This window comes from Mustelus asterias, chromosome 5 (assembly GCF_964213995.1).
Source record: "Mustelus asterias chromosome 5, sMusAst1.hap1.1, whole genome shotgun sequence".
NCBI lineage: Eukaryota > Metazoa > Chordata > Chondrichthyes > Carcharhiniformes > Triakidae > Mustelus > Mustelus asterias.
In genome coordinates, this window is record NC_135805.1 from 97,898,147 (window position 1) to 97,916,043 (window position 17,897).

At 41.3% G+C, this 17,897-nt stretch overlaps 1 protein-coding gene across 4 annotated transcripts in view; it reads left to right on the forward strand.

The window, feature by feature from the left end:
• klhl29 (kelch like family member 29) overlaps nucleotides 1-17,897 on the forward strand; it is a 423,156-nt gene that overhangs the window by 360,372 nt on the left and 44,887 nt on the right. For all 4 annotated transcript variants that reach the window (XM_078213081.1, XM_078213080.1, XM_078213079.1 and 1 more), the window contains one exon: nucleotides 3,425-3,605. In XM_078213081.1, the coding sequence (XP_078069207.1) occupies nucleotides 3,425-3,605 (181 nt within the window). The remainder of the gene's footprint in view (nucleotides 1-3,424; nucleotides 3,606-17,897) is intronic.

The window sequence follows — 17,897 nt, forward strand, 5'->3', positions numbered from 1 at the left end:
TGTTTAATATACATACCATGGAACTTAATTAACCAGAAATTCCTAATTTTGTGCATTCCACATCACTGCTAATGAATAAAATGTTAAATGGTAATTACAAAAGTATGCGGTTTTATCACATGGCAGCTCATAAAGGAAATATTTACTCCTCTGCATCTTCAGGACAAATGTTAAAAGTTTGACAATAATAAAATTCGTATTTTGTTGTCCACAGCAAGCAGTTCAGAGTCCTTTCAGAAAATGTAGGTCCCAAACTGAAACAAAGATGGCAATAATGTAAAAATCAATTATATGCAATACAAATAATTAACTGTTATGCACAGAATGCTTTAAACAGCCCTTATCACTTAAGGTCAGGGTTATTTAGCTCAATTTAATTGGCAGTGATTGTAGTGATATAATACATATTTCATTGATTTCAGCTGTTAGTATGTGCTAGGGTTGTTTCTTGATTCTGTTCATCATTGAGACTCCTGGAACTGTCAAAGCAAACAATATAGAACTGCAAAACCTGGGGAAATGCATAGATTTGGAGATTAACTCTGGTATCAATCACTGTGATGTGCCACATTCCTTTACCTTAAAAGGAATTTTCAATAATAACAAAACTTAAAACCAATTTTATTAATAGATAGCAGCCTGTAATTAAAACATTTCACTTCAAATACATTTTTTTATGCAATGGGCATTCCATTATTTCCTGTCTTGTCATTTCCAAAGTGCCTGAATAGAGTGTGTATTCACCCCAAGATATATTATTGCTTGGATAAATGCCACTTTGCTAGTGATTGGAAAGATGACAGATTGGCTACATGGTGGAAGCCCAAAAGAGCTGCTTAAGTGACCAATTAAGGGCCACTTCCCATCTCTGCAGACATGTTGCCCGCATTGCAGGGGGCTGTTGCTGCATGGGCAGACAACCCAGTGAAACCTGGTGGCCTCACAGCAGGGTCTGGGAACTGGAAGGTTCATCCCCTACTTTCTTTCAAAGTCCACAGAGAGCTCCCACCCCCACCCTAGGTGCCAATGGCCAGCCAAGCAGCATCTATAACCCCCAAGCCTACCCTCCCTCTCCCCCCACAATTTTAAGGACCTGACTGCCCCCAGCACTTCCCTCAATCCCATTTACCCCTGTAATTAAAACATTTCACTTCAAATACATTTTTTTATGCAATGGGCATTCCATTATTTCCTGTCTTGTCATTCCAAAGTGCCTGAATAGAGTGTGTATTCACCCCAAGATATATTGTTGCTTGGATAAATGCCACTTTGCTAGTGATTGGAAAGATGACAGATTGGCTACATGGTGGAAGCCCAAAAGAGCTGCTTAAGTGACCAATTAAGGGCCACTTCCCATCTCTGCAGACATGTTGCCCGCATTGCAGGGGGCTGTTGCTGCATGGGCAGACCACCCATCCATTGAGACGTCCTCCCTTTGCAACTGCAACCGCCGCTGTTAGCCACATGAAAGCAGGCTGCCATCTTTAATTGGAATGGTAGCCCTAGTAGCAACCACTTAATTGGGCATCACCTGGAATATACTTTGTCGTGTTCCGCCATTGACTGAAGTAAAGTCACCACTCCTGTTTTTGGCTCCAATGCAGGACTGCATGCAGCTAACTGTTGTGGAAAAATCCTACCAATTGTTGTGATGACTCAGGTCGATGCTGCACAATTGGGCATAATTTTGGTCTCCTTAATCATGCAGTGAGGAGTATTATGTCAGGTCCAGGGGTCTGATGCACTGGGACACTGATAAACAATCACCAGGAGGAACATAGGGTCAAGGCAGCTCTGGAAATGGACTGATGGAGAATCCTGAGAGAGGAGCCAAGGGATGTCAGTGATATTCAAGTATAATTGCTCTACTCCGAACTCGGTCAGTGCAGGAGACTCCCAGGAGGGCAGCGGAAAGGCTTTATGAACGTCCGCAAAGCATCCTTGAAGATGTCAAACATCCTCGCAGACACCAGCTTGTTTGTGACCAGCCAAAATGTAGAAGGCTCATTTGGGAAGGTACCAAGCATATCAAGAGTCTTCAAGTGTCGAGAATGTGCAGAGGCAAGGTCAGGGCATCGGAGGAAATGCCCAAACCTCCAATCCACCATCTACCCTACCCGTTAAGCAGCACCTGTCCCATTTACAGACTGGATTTATCAGCCATTTCAGAACCTATCAAACTGAAGTAGAAGCAAGTCAGCCTCAATCCCAAGGGACTGCCTCAGAAGAACAAGAAGAGTTACACCTGAAATTGTGACAGTGTTCCAACAGGAGCCATTCAGCCTAATCCAGGGAGAGCATGAAGGTGTCATGCAGTGAGGTATTCAACATGCATATTGCTACCTTTTAGCTAATGGGAAGATAAAAGATAAGGACCTGACTGCCCCCAGCACTTCCCTCAATCCCATTTACCCCTCTGCCTCATCCATTGAGACGTCCTCTCTTTGCAACTGCAACGGCTGCTGTTAGCCACATGAAAGCAGGCTGCCATCCTTAATTGGAATGGTAGCCCTCGTAGCAACCACTTAATTGGGCATCACCTGGAATATACCGGTCACATCAATTTTTACAATCCTGTGTGCAATCCTGGTAAAATTGCATGCAAACTCCTTTAACAGGTGAACTTCACGTGCAAGAGTTTACTGGATTATAATTTGGATGGAAAAGTCTGTAAGTACTAACCCAGTTGTAATCCAACCTCAAAAAGGTTTGAGGACCACCGGCTTTGACTCAACTAAATAGTTTCTTCCAGAATGGCTGAAAGGAGCGATGTGTGGGCCTGTGGATTCAGAATTTGTGGTGTTGGGATAATTGCCAGCAAGTAGCAATAGGTTTCTCTGAGTTGAAGTAGAGGCTTCCTCCTATTAAGTTTTTTTAGAGTCTAATTGGTTTTGGAAAGATCATTATTAATTAATTTTGTTTATATCTGTTGTTGATTTCTTTGTGCAATAAGCAGATTATTCTTGAAATGCGTCCAAATGCTAGGAGATCAATGACAGCTGACATAGGGAGTCCAGTATCTGTCATCTTCTTAAAACTTCCCTCTGGCGATTTCGCCAAAATTAGAAATTCACTGAATAAATCAGTTAATTGTCAGGGTCCCGCCAGCTGTGCTTCTGAGCACCGGTATATTCTGCGACCATTAAGGTGTTGATTTTTTTTTAAACCTGAGTTCATTAAATAAATTGCAAAGAAATAAATGAGGAATTGCAGCTTTTGGAATCCAGGGTTCTTTTTGCATTGGTGCATAATCCCTTTTAAAGAACTGTAAGCTAACTTGTATCACATTTACTTTTAAATGGACCAGAACTGGAAATTATGGTAATAAAGTCTCTATAATTAGAATTTGCATTTTGTTTCCTTAGCAATCCAGTAGTGTGGATTGCTTTCATTCTGACTCTGCTATCTGCTCTCGTTTTCCCAGGTGGCATGGAGTCCGGTGTCACACTCGCTGATGTCTGGTGTTACATGTCCCTTCTGGATAATTGGAACCTAGTGTCACGAATGACTGTCCCTAGGTGTCGACACAATAGCCTGGTGTATGATGGGAAAATTTACACTCTCGGTGGTATTGGGGTCTCTGGAAATCTTAATCACGTTGAAAGGTAATGATCAAAACTGGCCGGAAGTAACTGATAGGTGAAATTTATTGGAATATAATCCAAAAAAGGTAATGGTGGATGAAATAATTTATTATTTTCAATGTATTGTATTCTTCAAATGTGTAATGACTTTAGAGCTCATTGCTTGATAAATTATTATACAAAGCCAAAATGAATCTGAAACCAGTTGAAAACAGTTTTGATGCTTGAACTATGACATTTTGTAATTTCTAAAAATACTGCTATGAGAAGAATTGCTCAGTCTAAGCAAAGTTCAAAGTGCTCAGTTTAAGCAAAGCTTATCTCTCAATGGATTAAACTCAGTGAACAACAGAGAGGTTTGGTATGTTAGATTGCTGCCACATCTGAAACTATATGGTGACAGTCATTAAAGATAATTTAACATTCTAGTGATCATTCATACTTAAGTACTCCTGAGTCTCATCAGGAGACATTGCAAAGTTATGCTGATAGATTCTGTTCTTGAGTACGGGTTAATCAAGTTGACTAAAGGCTGACCACTGGAATAAGTTCTTGATAGCAATAGACTGTCATGGCAGATAAGACTTCTAAAAGGGAAAGTTGTGTGTTCTTTAATATCTTTGCATAGCTTACAACTCAAGGAAATCAATGATGTGAAGTGTGGCAAGTTCTTTATTTTGTGTTATTACACAAGGATAAGTTGTACATATTGAGCCAAGTGAATCTGATCATAACTATTGCTGTGTATGTACTATTCCTATTTGTATCACATTGTGTTTGCTTGGTCTTCAAATAAATAAAAGAAGTACTCAGGTGGAAGAAACAAAATAAAGGCAAAAAAAATGCTGGAAAAAAACTCAGCAGGTCAGGCAGGATCTATGGAGAGAGAAAAAGAGTTTATGTTTCAGGGCAATGACCTTTTTCATCAGACCAGAATATCAGATTTGGGTCAAAAATGTTCTCAGTTAATACTATTATATAGGTAGATATAGGGCAGTATGAGTCAATTCCTGTCCAACATAAGACATTCAGGCTACTTACAGGAGGGACAGAAACCATAGAACCCAAAAAAGAATCTACTGCAGATACAGAAATGTAACAGGAGGATGCTTAAGAACTTAAGTTAGTTTGATTGTAAACAACATTAAAGTACTGGAAAAAGTCATTATGTTAGGCAACATTTGCAGAGAGAACAAAGTTGACATTCCAGGTGTGGATCTCATCAGAATTGGAGGATATTAAAGATGAACAACCTTTAGAAAGGAACAGAATAAAGGGAAAGGGGAGGAAGTGAACGCAACACCTGTAAAATGCTTGCATGGAAATCAGGAGATGGTTAAATGGTGTCTAATATTAACTTGGGGCAAAAGAAAACCTAGTGAGAGACTTCAAAAACATCCAAGATAGTTATCAGACAGAGGATGTAAGAGTTTCCCACCAAGTGAATGATGAGACGGTAGAAATGGAAACATGACAAACTGGAACTAAGTTTTCAGCAGGTCCAGAAGTCTGGAAGAAGACAAAAAGCAGATTGATCCAAGTATCAATTCATTCTGCACACAAACCACCCCTAGAAATATTGGGACTCCCATTTCCTGATAAAGAGAAATTTGAAGCTATAGTTAAGGTCTGAATTTATTAAGGTCAATAATAAGCACTTGGTAGTCTTCTAGCCTTAAGAAAAAGATAGGTGGTGTTTCCTGATATTGTATTGATCTTAGGCAGAACAGCACAGAAGGTGAAACACAGAGGTCACAGTGGGACTGACTTTGTTAATTAAGTTGGCAAATAACAGAGAACCCAGGGTCTGACTTGACCACAGAATGGAGATGATCAGCAAAGTGTTTGATTGCTCCGGTGTAAAGATAATCTTGTGTTGTACAGCAAGTACAGTATGTTGAAAAGGACTAATAAGCATATTTGTGGGGGAAGAGCTGGATTATGGGACTAATTTGGAGAGGACACAGACACAATGGGCTGAATGGCCACCTTCTGCGCTCTAAGATTCTGTGATGCTATGACTATCAACTTGGGAATCTAGCTGATGTCTCGAAGATTTACGCAGGTACACATGCTTGGAAGGTTAAGGAAAGACTCCCATTTTGGCAACTACGTGGATGAAATTACTCTCCCAGATATTTGTAGCAACTACTTTATACAGCAAACTATTGCTGTGTATGTCTGTGCTCTATCTTAATATGTACATTAACCCAATAACTTGTTTAAGAAACACATTCAAATAGCACACAGAGCACAACAGTGATATCCCCATATCAAGGATTGTCACTAATTGCATCACCATGCTTGCTTTCCTGATGGATGTCCCTAATTGAAACCTAATGTGACAACTAATGTAGCGATCATCAAAAATGCCAAGTTTTCAATAGTCTGATAGGATCCTTACATAACAGTTAATGGTTGAGGACTGCTCTGAGTATAGTTTAATAATTTCAGATGACCACGCTACGTGATATTTTGAAAATAGAAAAGTGCCTGAGTGGAGTAATTGGATCTACTCTCATATAATTGACTAACTGGTGATAAAAGTACACTTGTTAAACCTGCTTTGCAATATGTATATCAGCACAAATGATGCTCATTGACTCTTATTCCTCGAAGAATAGGGATGGAGTTTCCAGTTTGGGGGCACTCAGCAATCTAGATACAAATTTTGCTTGAACTGGCATGAAATTCGAGAGCAAAGTTACACATCAAGTTTCTGACCAAATTTTGTCGACTGTCCTTCAATTTGGGGATGATTTCTACTCAGGATCATGAGTTTCTGCCATGGGTCTTCATGTGACTGAATAGCCTGCTTCTGGACCCACAGATCTTTCACCACACAGGACAGGGTATCCCATGAGGTAGTGGGACTGGGAGTGCAGGATTTGTCTCCTATACTTTCCCCCTCTGCCTCGTCATTAAAATGTTGCGACTCAAAACGTTTGATGGACAAGTTGTCACCATTGTCTTTCAAAATTGGTGACAACTTCTGACCAGATTTACCTGAATAATCGCAAACATAAAATCTTTCATGAAGCAGCCCAATCAGGCAGCATAATAGAACACTTTTTTATTAAAAATGTATTAATTAGTCTATTTAAGTTTGGTAACCTGCAGTTTTATTAGTACAACTGAAAATGGGTTTATCACAAAAAATATTTTTTAATAAATGTCGAGTCTACAGCATGTGAGTGATCTGATTGTAAATACTGAAAGAAACTATGCACAAGCCATTTATGGTTTCACTGGTGTTGAGTCAGAAGGGAAATCTCTCTGCCTGATAGTGATCACTGTTTTGAGGAAGGTCAAAGGGGTTCTTCCTGGCCAATAATTGCAGTGTTAATGTAAGCCTACTTGTGACGCTAAACAAATAAAGGTATTAATCCTTCGACTAACTTCACGGCCGGAATTCTCTGGCTATTCATGCCGGCGGGATTCTCTGGTCCCGCCGGCAGCGCACCCCCGCCCATGGGTTTCCCACCTGCGTGGGGTGACGTCAATGGAAATTCCCATTGACAGCAGCAGGACCAGAGAATCCTGCCGCTAGCTGACAACGTGCCAACTCCCGCTGGTGGGAAACATGCAGCTGGGAGGCCAGAGAGTCTCACCCCATCGACATGGTGGCACAGTGGTTATCACTGCTGCCTCACAGCGCCAGAGACCCGGGTTCAATTCCCTCGGGTCACTGTCTGTGTGGAGTTGCACATTCTCCCTGTGTCTGCGTGGGTTTCCTCCAGGTGCTCCGGTTTCCTCCCACAGTCTAAAGATGTGCAGATTAGGTTGATTGGCATGCTAAATTGACCCTAGTGTCAAGGGGATTAGCAGGGTAACTATGTGGGGTTAGGGGAATAGGCTATGGGTGCAATTGTGGTTGGTGCAGACTTGATGGGCCGAATGGCCTTCTACTGCACTGTAGGGATTCTATGATCTATGACCTATTTTACAGAAAAGCAAATTATCTGACCATCATCTCACTGTGGGCCCCTGCTGTCTGCAAATTGGCTGCCATGTTTCATATATTACAGGAATGACTACACTTAAAGGATATTTCTTTGACTGCAAAACAGTTTGGGATGTCCTGAGGTTATGAATGGCACTCTAGAAATGCAAATTTTTGTTTCATTTACTAAACTCCAAAATCGCAACCAATGTCAGGAAAAGGGCAAGAACGTTTCTCAGAAAATCTAACCATTATTGAGCTCGTACTCCCAGTTTCTAACCGACTATTGCAAAAGCAGTTTCAGCTTTCATGCCTCACTAGATTCCTACCTTGGAATATCATTACTATTAACTTTCTTGGAGAGAATGGATGAACTCCATTCCCCAGAATTAAAAGCATCTCATCAACACTGCAATAATAAGTCTCTCTGTGCTCTGCTCTATCGCCAGGTTTCCCATCAAAACCATGTTCACACATTACTACCTAGCAGCCAGTGAGAGGTGCTTATGTTATGTAGTATCTAACTTACATTTCAAGAACATCACGGTATCTGAAGATTTGAGGTGATTCTCCCAGCTAGAGCAGCGCAGTGGGCCGGGAGATTCAAACGGAGGCTGTGAAGCGGGCTTCCCGCTGGGCGCCATAGCCTCTGCGCATCTCTGGCCGCTGGATTTCCAGCGTCGCCAGCTCCATGCCAGAAATCAGTGTGGGGCTGCATAAATTATGGTAATGCTGATTTTGATATAATTTACATTTAATTAGTGGGCCCGGGACTGATGTCTGCTAGCCTCTAACCCCCCCCCCCTGAGTATTTCACTCCAGTGGGGTTTACAACAGCTGCCCACTTATAGGGAGCTGGTGGCCCGACCCCACTGGAGTGAAAGGGAGCCATGGAGGCCTCCGTAGAGCTCCAGGATAAGAAGTGGGTGCCCCCTGGGTATTGCCAGCTTTAGGCAAATCCAGAGGGGGGCGGGGCCTAATGGGGAGGTGGAACCTCGGGGTGGGGGGAACAATAGGGGTGGGGTGTTCCCGCTGCCACTCTGCACTGGGAGGGAGGCCAGCAATTGGGGCTGGACACCGAGGAGGAAGGGGGAGGGGAGAGATCCAGGTGGGTGGGGGGTGGTATGTTGAGGTGGAGGTTGACCTAGACCATGTCTAAGAGGCCAGCATGCGATGAGTGGCGGTGGGAGGGGGTGGGGGCTCGGGGGGTGTCACCCGGCCAGCGCTGCAGGGTCGCGGGAGGGGTGCAAGCATTGTGGGTGACAGTGTATGTGCCGATCTCGGCGCTGATAGATCAGCGCATGCACTGTGGCCCGCTCAGCGCTATGTTGCCAGCCTCTCCAGCAGGAATAGGCCCCACCCACTGATTTTTAATGGGATTCGTGCTAATGCACTGTGCAATGCACAGAGTGTGGGAGATTCATTTTGAAAATCCCGCTGAAAAAACCAGCGGGATTTACTCCAGTTTTTACGCGAATTCAACACCTAGAATCTTTTTGGGAGTATCACACTTTTTCAAGGATCAAAACAGCTTGCACTGCTAGATGACGTGGATGACATTTTGAATTGTTTAAAAAGCTGTGAATAGCGCAGTCTTCTTGCAGCTTTGCTTTTTTTGGGGGGAAGTGTTGACATTGAATTCACATAATCTGATGAAAGGCCATCGACCTGGAACCTAAAACTCTGTTTCTGTCTCTACAAGTGCTGGAGAAGCTGTTGCGTATTCATAGAATGAACCACATTCATAGAAACCCTACAGTGCAGAAGGAGGCCAATTGTCCCATCGAGCCTGCACCGACAACAATCCCACCCAGGCCCTACCCCCGTAATCCCTCATATTTATCCCGCTAATCCCTCTAGTCTATGCATCCCTGGGCATTAAGGGGCAATTTAGCATGGCCAATCCACCTAACCCGCACATCTTTGGACTGTGGGAGGAAACTGGAGCACCCGGAGGAAATCCACGCAGACACAGGGAGAACGTGCAAACTCCACATGGACAGTGACCCAAGCCGGGAATCGAACCCAGGTCCCTGGAACTGTGAGGCAGCAGTGCTAACCACTGTGCCACCTAGCATCTTTTTATTTCAATATTTCCAGCATCTGCAGTATTTTGCTGTTGATTGCATATTAATATTTGTGTATTATGTCAATGTGAGAATGAACTGGCAATTCCAGGTGGATTCTTTTGTTATTTCAGTGATGTTAGGATATGAATGTGTCAGGTATCCAATTACACATCAGCAGTGAACTGCGGAACAGCTATGTAGTGTACTTTTTATAAAGAAGAGGACATGGTACAGAATGACAGTTACAGCTAAACCATATTATTTTTCCATTGTGTCCTCCCTATACCACATTAGCCATCTTAAAACATGCATCACAGTGACTAAATTAGTTTAAGGTCATCATTGTGAGATTTAATTAAGGCATTGACCACAGGGGGTGTGCAGTGAATAAATCATTGATGAAATTATATTTTATTTTATGTTGCAAATTCAGCAATTCGCATTCAGCATAAATTTGGCAGCTTTCCAAATCATTTCAGCAAACACACTGCTGAGCTACTAGATTGTGTGCAAGTAATGTTTCCAATATAATCATAAGAATAAACAGGTTATAACCATCAATCTTCTTTAAAAATTGACAACGTGGCATGTTTCTTTTATTTTTTTGATATTGAAGTACAATGTAGATGACATTACCAGTCTACTAATGGCATATCATTTTCTCATCTATTTAACCTGTCCATCTAATATATTTCTTACATCATTAGTTTTTAAAAGTGCGTCTGTATGTCAATAGATATATACAACCAATCCCAAACCACAAAAAGCCAGTTATATTCTTGCAAAGATCTAATTCGTGTGTTTTAGAATCTAACATTTAGTTTTGGGAGTATAACTTCATTTTGGTGATTAAAGTGTTAAATGTAAGATAAATGGGGAAAAAAAGCCCAGGTAAGGAACTGATAAAAAGCACTAATGTAAAGCTAAATCAACCAAGCTTAGGTTTAATTAACCAGTATTTATCTTGCAAGGTCAGAGTTGATAATGAAAGAAAACCTTAAACAATAGGTGACCATTTCTGGACTTCTTGACCGAGCAAGGATGACTATAAGCTATTACCATGAAAGAGGCTAAAAGCTAGCAATTCTGGAAAAGAGGGTCGTAAAAGTCCATGAGGGATAGAAATTATTCAAATGCGTTGCAGAATCAAAGCGTAGTTTTGAAGATCAAGTAATTTATTTTCATTTCTGTTTGATCCCATCCCAAGTCATGCCATGTTGTTATAAAGATTGTAATTCAGGGTGAAGCCTTGGTTAGAAGGTGCACTCATTTAATTCATGTGTTTACCGATAGAAGAAAGTAGTTAAATTTGACAACAGATTGGCAGCTGTAGCTTTTTGTTGGTGTAGCCTGCATCCTATTTGACTGAGGAAGCAAACAAAGGGGTGACATGGTGACACTGCTGCCTCACGGTGCCAGAGACCCGGGTTGAATCACTGTCTCTGCGGATTCTGCACATTTTCCCCGTGTTTGCGTAGGTTTTCTCTGGGCGCTCCAGCTTCCTCCCACAGTCTGAAAGACATGCTGGTTAGGTGCATTTAGTTGAGAAAGAACTGTATAGAAGCTGTGGGAGCAGATTGCCAAAAAACAGTCTATTTATGTCCAAAGCCAGGGCAAGGAGCTGAAGAGCCCCCATTCACAAAGTCTTTAAAGAAACTTGGAGGGTCAATTAGCCAAAATGCAATGGAAGGATTCCCATAAATCTTATACCTCGGAGCAAGCTGGAATACTGAGGATACTTAAAGTAAATTCCAGGCTGTTGCATACTTCTGGGTTGGTCCCAGGAAAAGTGACTGAACCTTCATGATTCCATAAGATAAGGGAACTCTTGTAGGAAGTAACAAGTAGGACTGGGTTCACACCATAAGTCTTTATGAACTATAGTGTGTGATGCTTTCTTGGATAATTATTTTTTGTGTACAGTAATATTAATTTTTAAAGGACGTGAAATCCTGTGGAGTAGCTCTATGTCAGTAAATTACTGAGTGTTCAGATTTCTTTTTTTAAACATTAACCAGATCATATAAAAATTGTCCAAAAAATAAATATTCAATGTAGCTTTCATGACAGTCAGTACAGAGTTATATTCAATATGATATAATGCATCAGGTTAGACCAGTTCTGTTCCTATAAACAGGCAATATCCTGCCTGAAATTCCACTACGAGTTCCCTCAATCTCAGAGTATAACTGCAGAAGAGGAAAAGTAGAACCCCTGTAAAAATAGAGTAAATGGGTAACAATGTCCAGCACTCCATGGTTTCTGTCAATCTTCCACCGAAGTAACAGTGAGAGATTGGGGGAACTCTGTCAATATTGCTGGCTATAATCTTGGAATATATTCAAAGCAGTACAGCACCACATGCAAATCTGACTCAATGGCCCAGCCTCACCTTTTTCAAACCTCTGACTGGATGGACTCCCTTGTCACCCAGCTGCATGAGGCATAAAACCCAGTCTCTGCTCCAGCCCCAGCCCCTGGTACCCAAGTCAACCATAAATAAAATGAACTCTAAAATAAATTAGAATAATTGTTATAAATACTACACTTCTTACAACATTTTTATGCCCTGCAGTTCTTACTTTGGAAATGAGTACATCCTGCATCCACTGAATTTTTAAACTTTTTTCAATCCTTGAATGGCACCATAAAGTTAATGCCTTAATTCCTTAAGTAGATGGTTTTAGAATGCAGTTTTAAATCCCATTCTTCTCACCATTAGCCAGGCATGATTCCATCTCAGCCAGGCAGTCTCCAGGAACTCATGCTTCTGGATTTTTTTGCATTTGAGCCCAGAGCATGAATGTTGGAAAGTAATTTGACTGCACAGAGCATCACAGCCAAGGGCAGTTCTATCCAGCGAAAGAGTTGATGTTTCATATTCTAATCCTCCTCTCTCTTGAAATGTATTTGAAGCAGCAGGGTTGGCACTCTGAAAACCATTGGACCAAGTGAGCCTGCTGTGCCTGCTTAAATTGTGATTTTTGCTCAATGATTAGTTCATACTTAGCAGAAAAAAAGTAAAATTGAAGCATGAGAGTATTATTTAAATCATATCAGATAATATGTCAAGCTTTTGATAAGACTGTTTCCCATGACTTACAGACACAAAGGAAATGTTTGTGTACGTGCATGCGCATGTATGTGTGGGAGGTGTTTGTAGGGGGTGGTATCTATGCCTGCCATTGTCAACCTTTGGATTTCAGCGGATACTGTATTCCCTCTTTGCTCAGGTTTCAGAATCCGGGCTGTTTATTCCCTAACTTACTGTCACACCCTGCCTAGGACCACAGTTCCCAATTTTTGATTACCTTCTGCATTGCAGTAGATCGTGGACATCGCAATATTGGCCAAGGTCTTCTAATTTAAGCCCATGTCTCTCATTTGCCTGTCATTCATGCACATAACAGCAGTTCTTAAATGTCCTACCCTCTGACCCTCTCCCTTCAAACCCCAGTAACCACTTCCAATACAGGACATGATCTTGTTGCATATCGTGGACCTAAATATATAAATTCAATAAATCTGTCAACAAAGTTGCATAAAAAACCGAGAACAAGATTAAGAGAAACAAAACGGAGGTACAGGGAAGGTAATGAGTGATGGTACATATGAGAACAATGAAAGGGATGAATAATTAAAAGACAGCCAAGGTAGAGAGGGAAACAGAAATGGTTATAGAGAAACTGATTTTCATTTTCATGTTTACCATTAGCAACACCTCACAAGATTATAGTTTAAATTCTTAATAGATCTTGATATATATCTGTGCGTACTCGTTTCTAACTGGTAGTTCTTCTTCAGTCATTCTATGTTGACTGTAATTAGAACTTTATTGGTAATATAAGTTGTGTCTACTTTTATTAGAAACATTCAATTTATGAGTGTTAAAGTATACCATTGACACAGCTATAGTAAACACTGAATTGTAAGAATCCAAGTTGATATTGGTCATATTTCTCTTGTGTGGAATACAAGCTCTTGGTTTTATATCAGTTGTGCCTCATGTTGTTGCTTACAACCAAACAGAACCATATTAATTTGTTTTATAAAATTATAATGACTAAATATCATGTAGTTCTTTTGGTCAATGATAATAAAATGATATCCTGGGAAACAGCTAACCCTCCAAAAATTGTGCCTTTCTAGATTAATTAACCAGTGTCATATTGTGTGGCACCTGGGGAGTGGAGACCAAGAACAGGATTACCCCTGCAAGTCTTCATTTCTTGAAATGTGGGTCTGAAACCCACCATTGTGTGGGAAGCAGTCACTCATTGTGATTTCCCCTTTTTAAAGTTTCAATAAAAATGTTTTGCAGGCAGGCCACAAGTTTTCAGGCGGAATCTGTCGATAGGATAGCCTTTGCCACTGTTGCTGCATCCACGTAGGCAGGGAGGGACCCTATAGTGCTGCCTGCAGAGAGCCCCCTCCTCGCCCCTGCTCTGCTAGACCAGATCCCCAACTCCCACAGGAACCTGCAAGTCAACTGGAAAATCCCAGTGGTCCTCTGTTACAGGCATGAATAGGTTTGATCATATCTGTAGGTTTGGGCCGGGGATTTGATAGTAGTATTATTTTTAGCACCTGCCTGCCTCTGTTCCTGACTCTGGGAGGGTCTAAAATCAACTTCCTTGTGCGGCCTTCACATACAAGGGGGTTTGTGAAAGGGAATAATTAGACTGGGGTCTACAGAGATAGTCATGTCATAGAACAACTTGCACTCCTTTATCATGCTACATATACTCAAGTAATAATCTGTCTTGTGTAAAAGTCAACCCCTCCGAACATTGGCCAAAAACTCCTTAATTGTTCATATACCTCAATTCATTATTCGTTAAAACAGTACCTGTGAATGCCAACAAATCCAATACTCCTGCACCAAGACTTAGGTCAAGGCTGGGAGCTGTTCGTGTGATACTTTCCAATGGTGTAGCCCTCCCATTCTCTTCTTTGACCCCAAGCTGCATTGAAACCACAGGCCCAGCTAGCCCATTCCTCTCCTGGGCTTGTGGGGTTGGGAGAATCTCCCTGAAGCAGTAGCACAGCCTGATGAAACTGCACCAGGGAATGGGCTAGAGTTAATGTCTCTCTAGGATTTTGATGGGAGCACCATGTTGATGTGTCGTTACGTTCACCTGACACCTGATGAGTGCAGTAAAAGCAGGTCAGTCTGGAACCGCGCACCATGATATCTGAAAGAATGGGAACTCCATGTCTGGTTCAAAGTTTGTGGGACTGGAGAAAAGAATCTTCATGATAATGGGTTCACTCTCTGGTGCACAAAGAACCGATTAAGCACTGGCACCATCTTTAGAAGCAAAGGTAAATTCCACGGTTTACGACTGTTCATAGAAGTATACCAAAATGATGGGAGTGCTGAGCAGGTCTTTCTGTACTTCTCAGCGATGACTTCCCATGTTATCTGACTGAAAGTAAGCCCCTGAAAAACATTACTTGTATAAAAATCCACCCCAACCTTTTGCCTAAAAAAATGCGTTTCAAAAATTTGACTTTTACACGAGTAGTAAAACATCTCAAGTTGCTTCACAGAATGCAGCAAACCAGATTAGACACCAAGCCACATTGGGAGATAGTAGGACAGGTGATCAAAAGCCTGGTCAAAATTGTAAATTTTAAGCAGGGCCTTACAGGAGGAGAAATGGATTTTGAGATTGTTTTACAGAGCTTAGGACTGAGAAAAGTGCCCCCAGTGGAGGGACAAAGGAAATTGGAGATGCTTGAAGCCAGAATTGGGGGAATACAGAAATTTCAGGTGAATGGAAGGCAGGAATGGAGGAGGTAGCACAGATAGAGAGGAAGGAGGAATTAATTACAGAGATGAGAATTTGAAATTTTGGGCATTGCTGAATTGGAACCAAAGGTAGGCCAGTGAACATTGGGCTGAAGAGCACTGTTCCCTTTTTTGTTGTTATGAGCAGCCTGTACATTTCAATGTGCAGTAGCTTTATATTTTCTTGCACGGTCACACATGCACTTTCTTAAATGGAACAACTTGAGAACTGCCTGTGTGATGCCTCTGAGTTGCTGTGCATTCATGCACACAAGTTCATTAGAGGGAACGTTGGTGATGGATAAACAGGACTTGACATGAGTTATATAATAGGCAGCAAAGTTTTGGCCGATTTGAAATGTGGAAAATGGGAGTCAGGCCAGGAGAGCATTGGAATTGTTCAAAATGCAGGTAAGAATAGCATGGAAATAGGTTACAGCAGCAGATGGGCTGAATGAAGGTGGTGACCGCCAATATTATGAAGGTGGATATAGACTGCCATGATGAGCTCATGGTCAAATGTAAAACCTATGTTGCTAACAGTCCAGTTCAATCTCAGACAGTGGCCAGGGATTGAATGGAATCTGTGGCTAAGGAACAGAGTTCGCGGCAGAGACCAAAGATAATCTTCCCAATTTTTCCAACACATCCTGTCCTTATTTTATTATAATGCTTTGACAAATGCTTATGGGAATTTGGAAAGCAAAGAAGTGGAGTCGGGTGAAGCATAGGAATTTCTGTGCAGTACAAGCTGAGAAACAACTACACGTGGCAAGACGGTGAAGTTACAGAGTCAAACGTTTACATAGAATGAGGCTATTCAGACCCAATATGCCTTTGCTGGCGCTGTGAAAGAACTATCCAATTAATCCCACTCTCATGGTCCTTTCCTATAGCCCTGCATTTCTTTCCTTTTCAAGTATCCTCTTTAGAAAGTTAATATTGAACCTGCTTTCTCTACCCTTTCAAGCAGTGATCATAACTCGCTGAACGAAAAACAAATCTCATCTCCCCACTGACTCTTTTGCCAATTATCTTAAAATGTTTCCTCTTTCAGTGGAAACAGTTTCTCTTTATCTAGTCAAAACCCCCAATTTTAAACACATCTATTAAATCTCCCCTTAACCTTCCCTGCTCTGTGGAGAACAAGCCCAGCTTCTCTAGTCCCTCCACAAAGAGAGTTTCCAGGATAAATGCAAACATAATAACCTACACTGGAAAGACTTTTGCAGAAAATGTCCACAGAACTGATTTTTTTCAATATATGAAAGATTGTGATAAATAATAGCCATTTTATCTGAATAAAAGTAGTAAATGTGTTGGCTAATGATTTTCTTCTCGTGCATTATGTTAAGTGTCCCTTTGATTCAATGTTTTAACAAGGTGGGCTCGAGAATTTGTCAAAGGATCCCCAGAGTGGGACCAATTAGACATCAATAAGTCAACAAAGTACCGACAATGCCATGTAATTAATCTTGCTGTGCTGTATTGCATTATCTCAGTTAGGAAAATTTACATTCGAATGATGATAATGATGCCGCAACTGCCAGGTTGACACTACGAATGTACTGTAGTCAAGAACCTAAAAAGTAGAGGATGGAGTGGACCAATGATCCTTTGAGCCTGCTCAGCCTTTCAATAAGCATTTCAGTGCCTACCCTGTCAACCCCCTTCAAAGCATTTTAATCAGAAACAAAGGGGCTTGCACCTGTGACCTCAGGTGATTTTAAGTCTGCAATTTCCCACCTCTAAAGATTTACTGCCAAGTTTAAATAAAGTAGGTAAATTATAAATCAAACTATTTTTTAGATGTTTGTTTTCAGACAAATTGGGGAAAAATGCTTTTAATCAGTTAGGTTGGTTTCATTTTTCATTCTGTTCCTCTGCTTCTCACCTTTTCTACTGAAAAGATAGGCAAATAGAGGAAACAAATCAATTCACATTGCACTACTGCAGATTTACCTCATTTCCCAAGGTCAGGCAGTGCACTGACTACACAGGACTGCATTGGCTGTGCTGTACAAAACAGACTATTTGGGCTAAGCAGTCCCCACTTTGCTCCACTCAAGTCTCCTCACATCTTTTCTCATCTAAATCTATTATCATAAACACCTATTCCCTTTTCCCTCATATGCTTGTCCAGTTTACACTTAAATGCAACTAAATTATTCGCTTCAACCACTCGCTGTGATAGCAATTCCACATTCTTGCCACTCTTTGGGTGAAGTTTCTTCTGAATTCCCTGTTGGATTTATTAGTGCTATATATTGATGGCCTCTAGTTATGTGCTTCATCACATGAGGAAACTTTCTCTCTGTATCTATCTATCAAAATCTTACATAATTTTAAAGACATCAATTAAGTCACCTCTCAGCCTTCTTTTGTCAAAAGACAAGCAACCCAGTATTTTATTCCTTGCCTGATATGTATATCCCCACATTTCTGGCATCAACCCTGTAAATCTTCACTGCATTCTCTCCGTTGCCTTGATATCCCTTTTCATAATA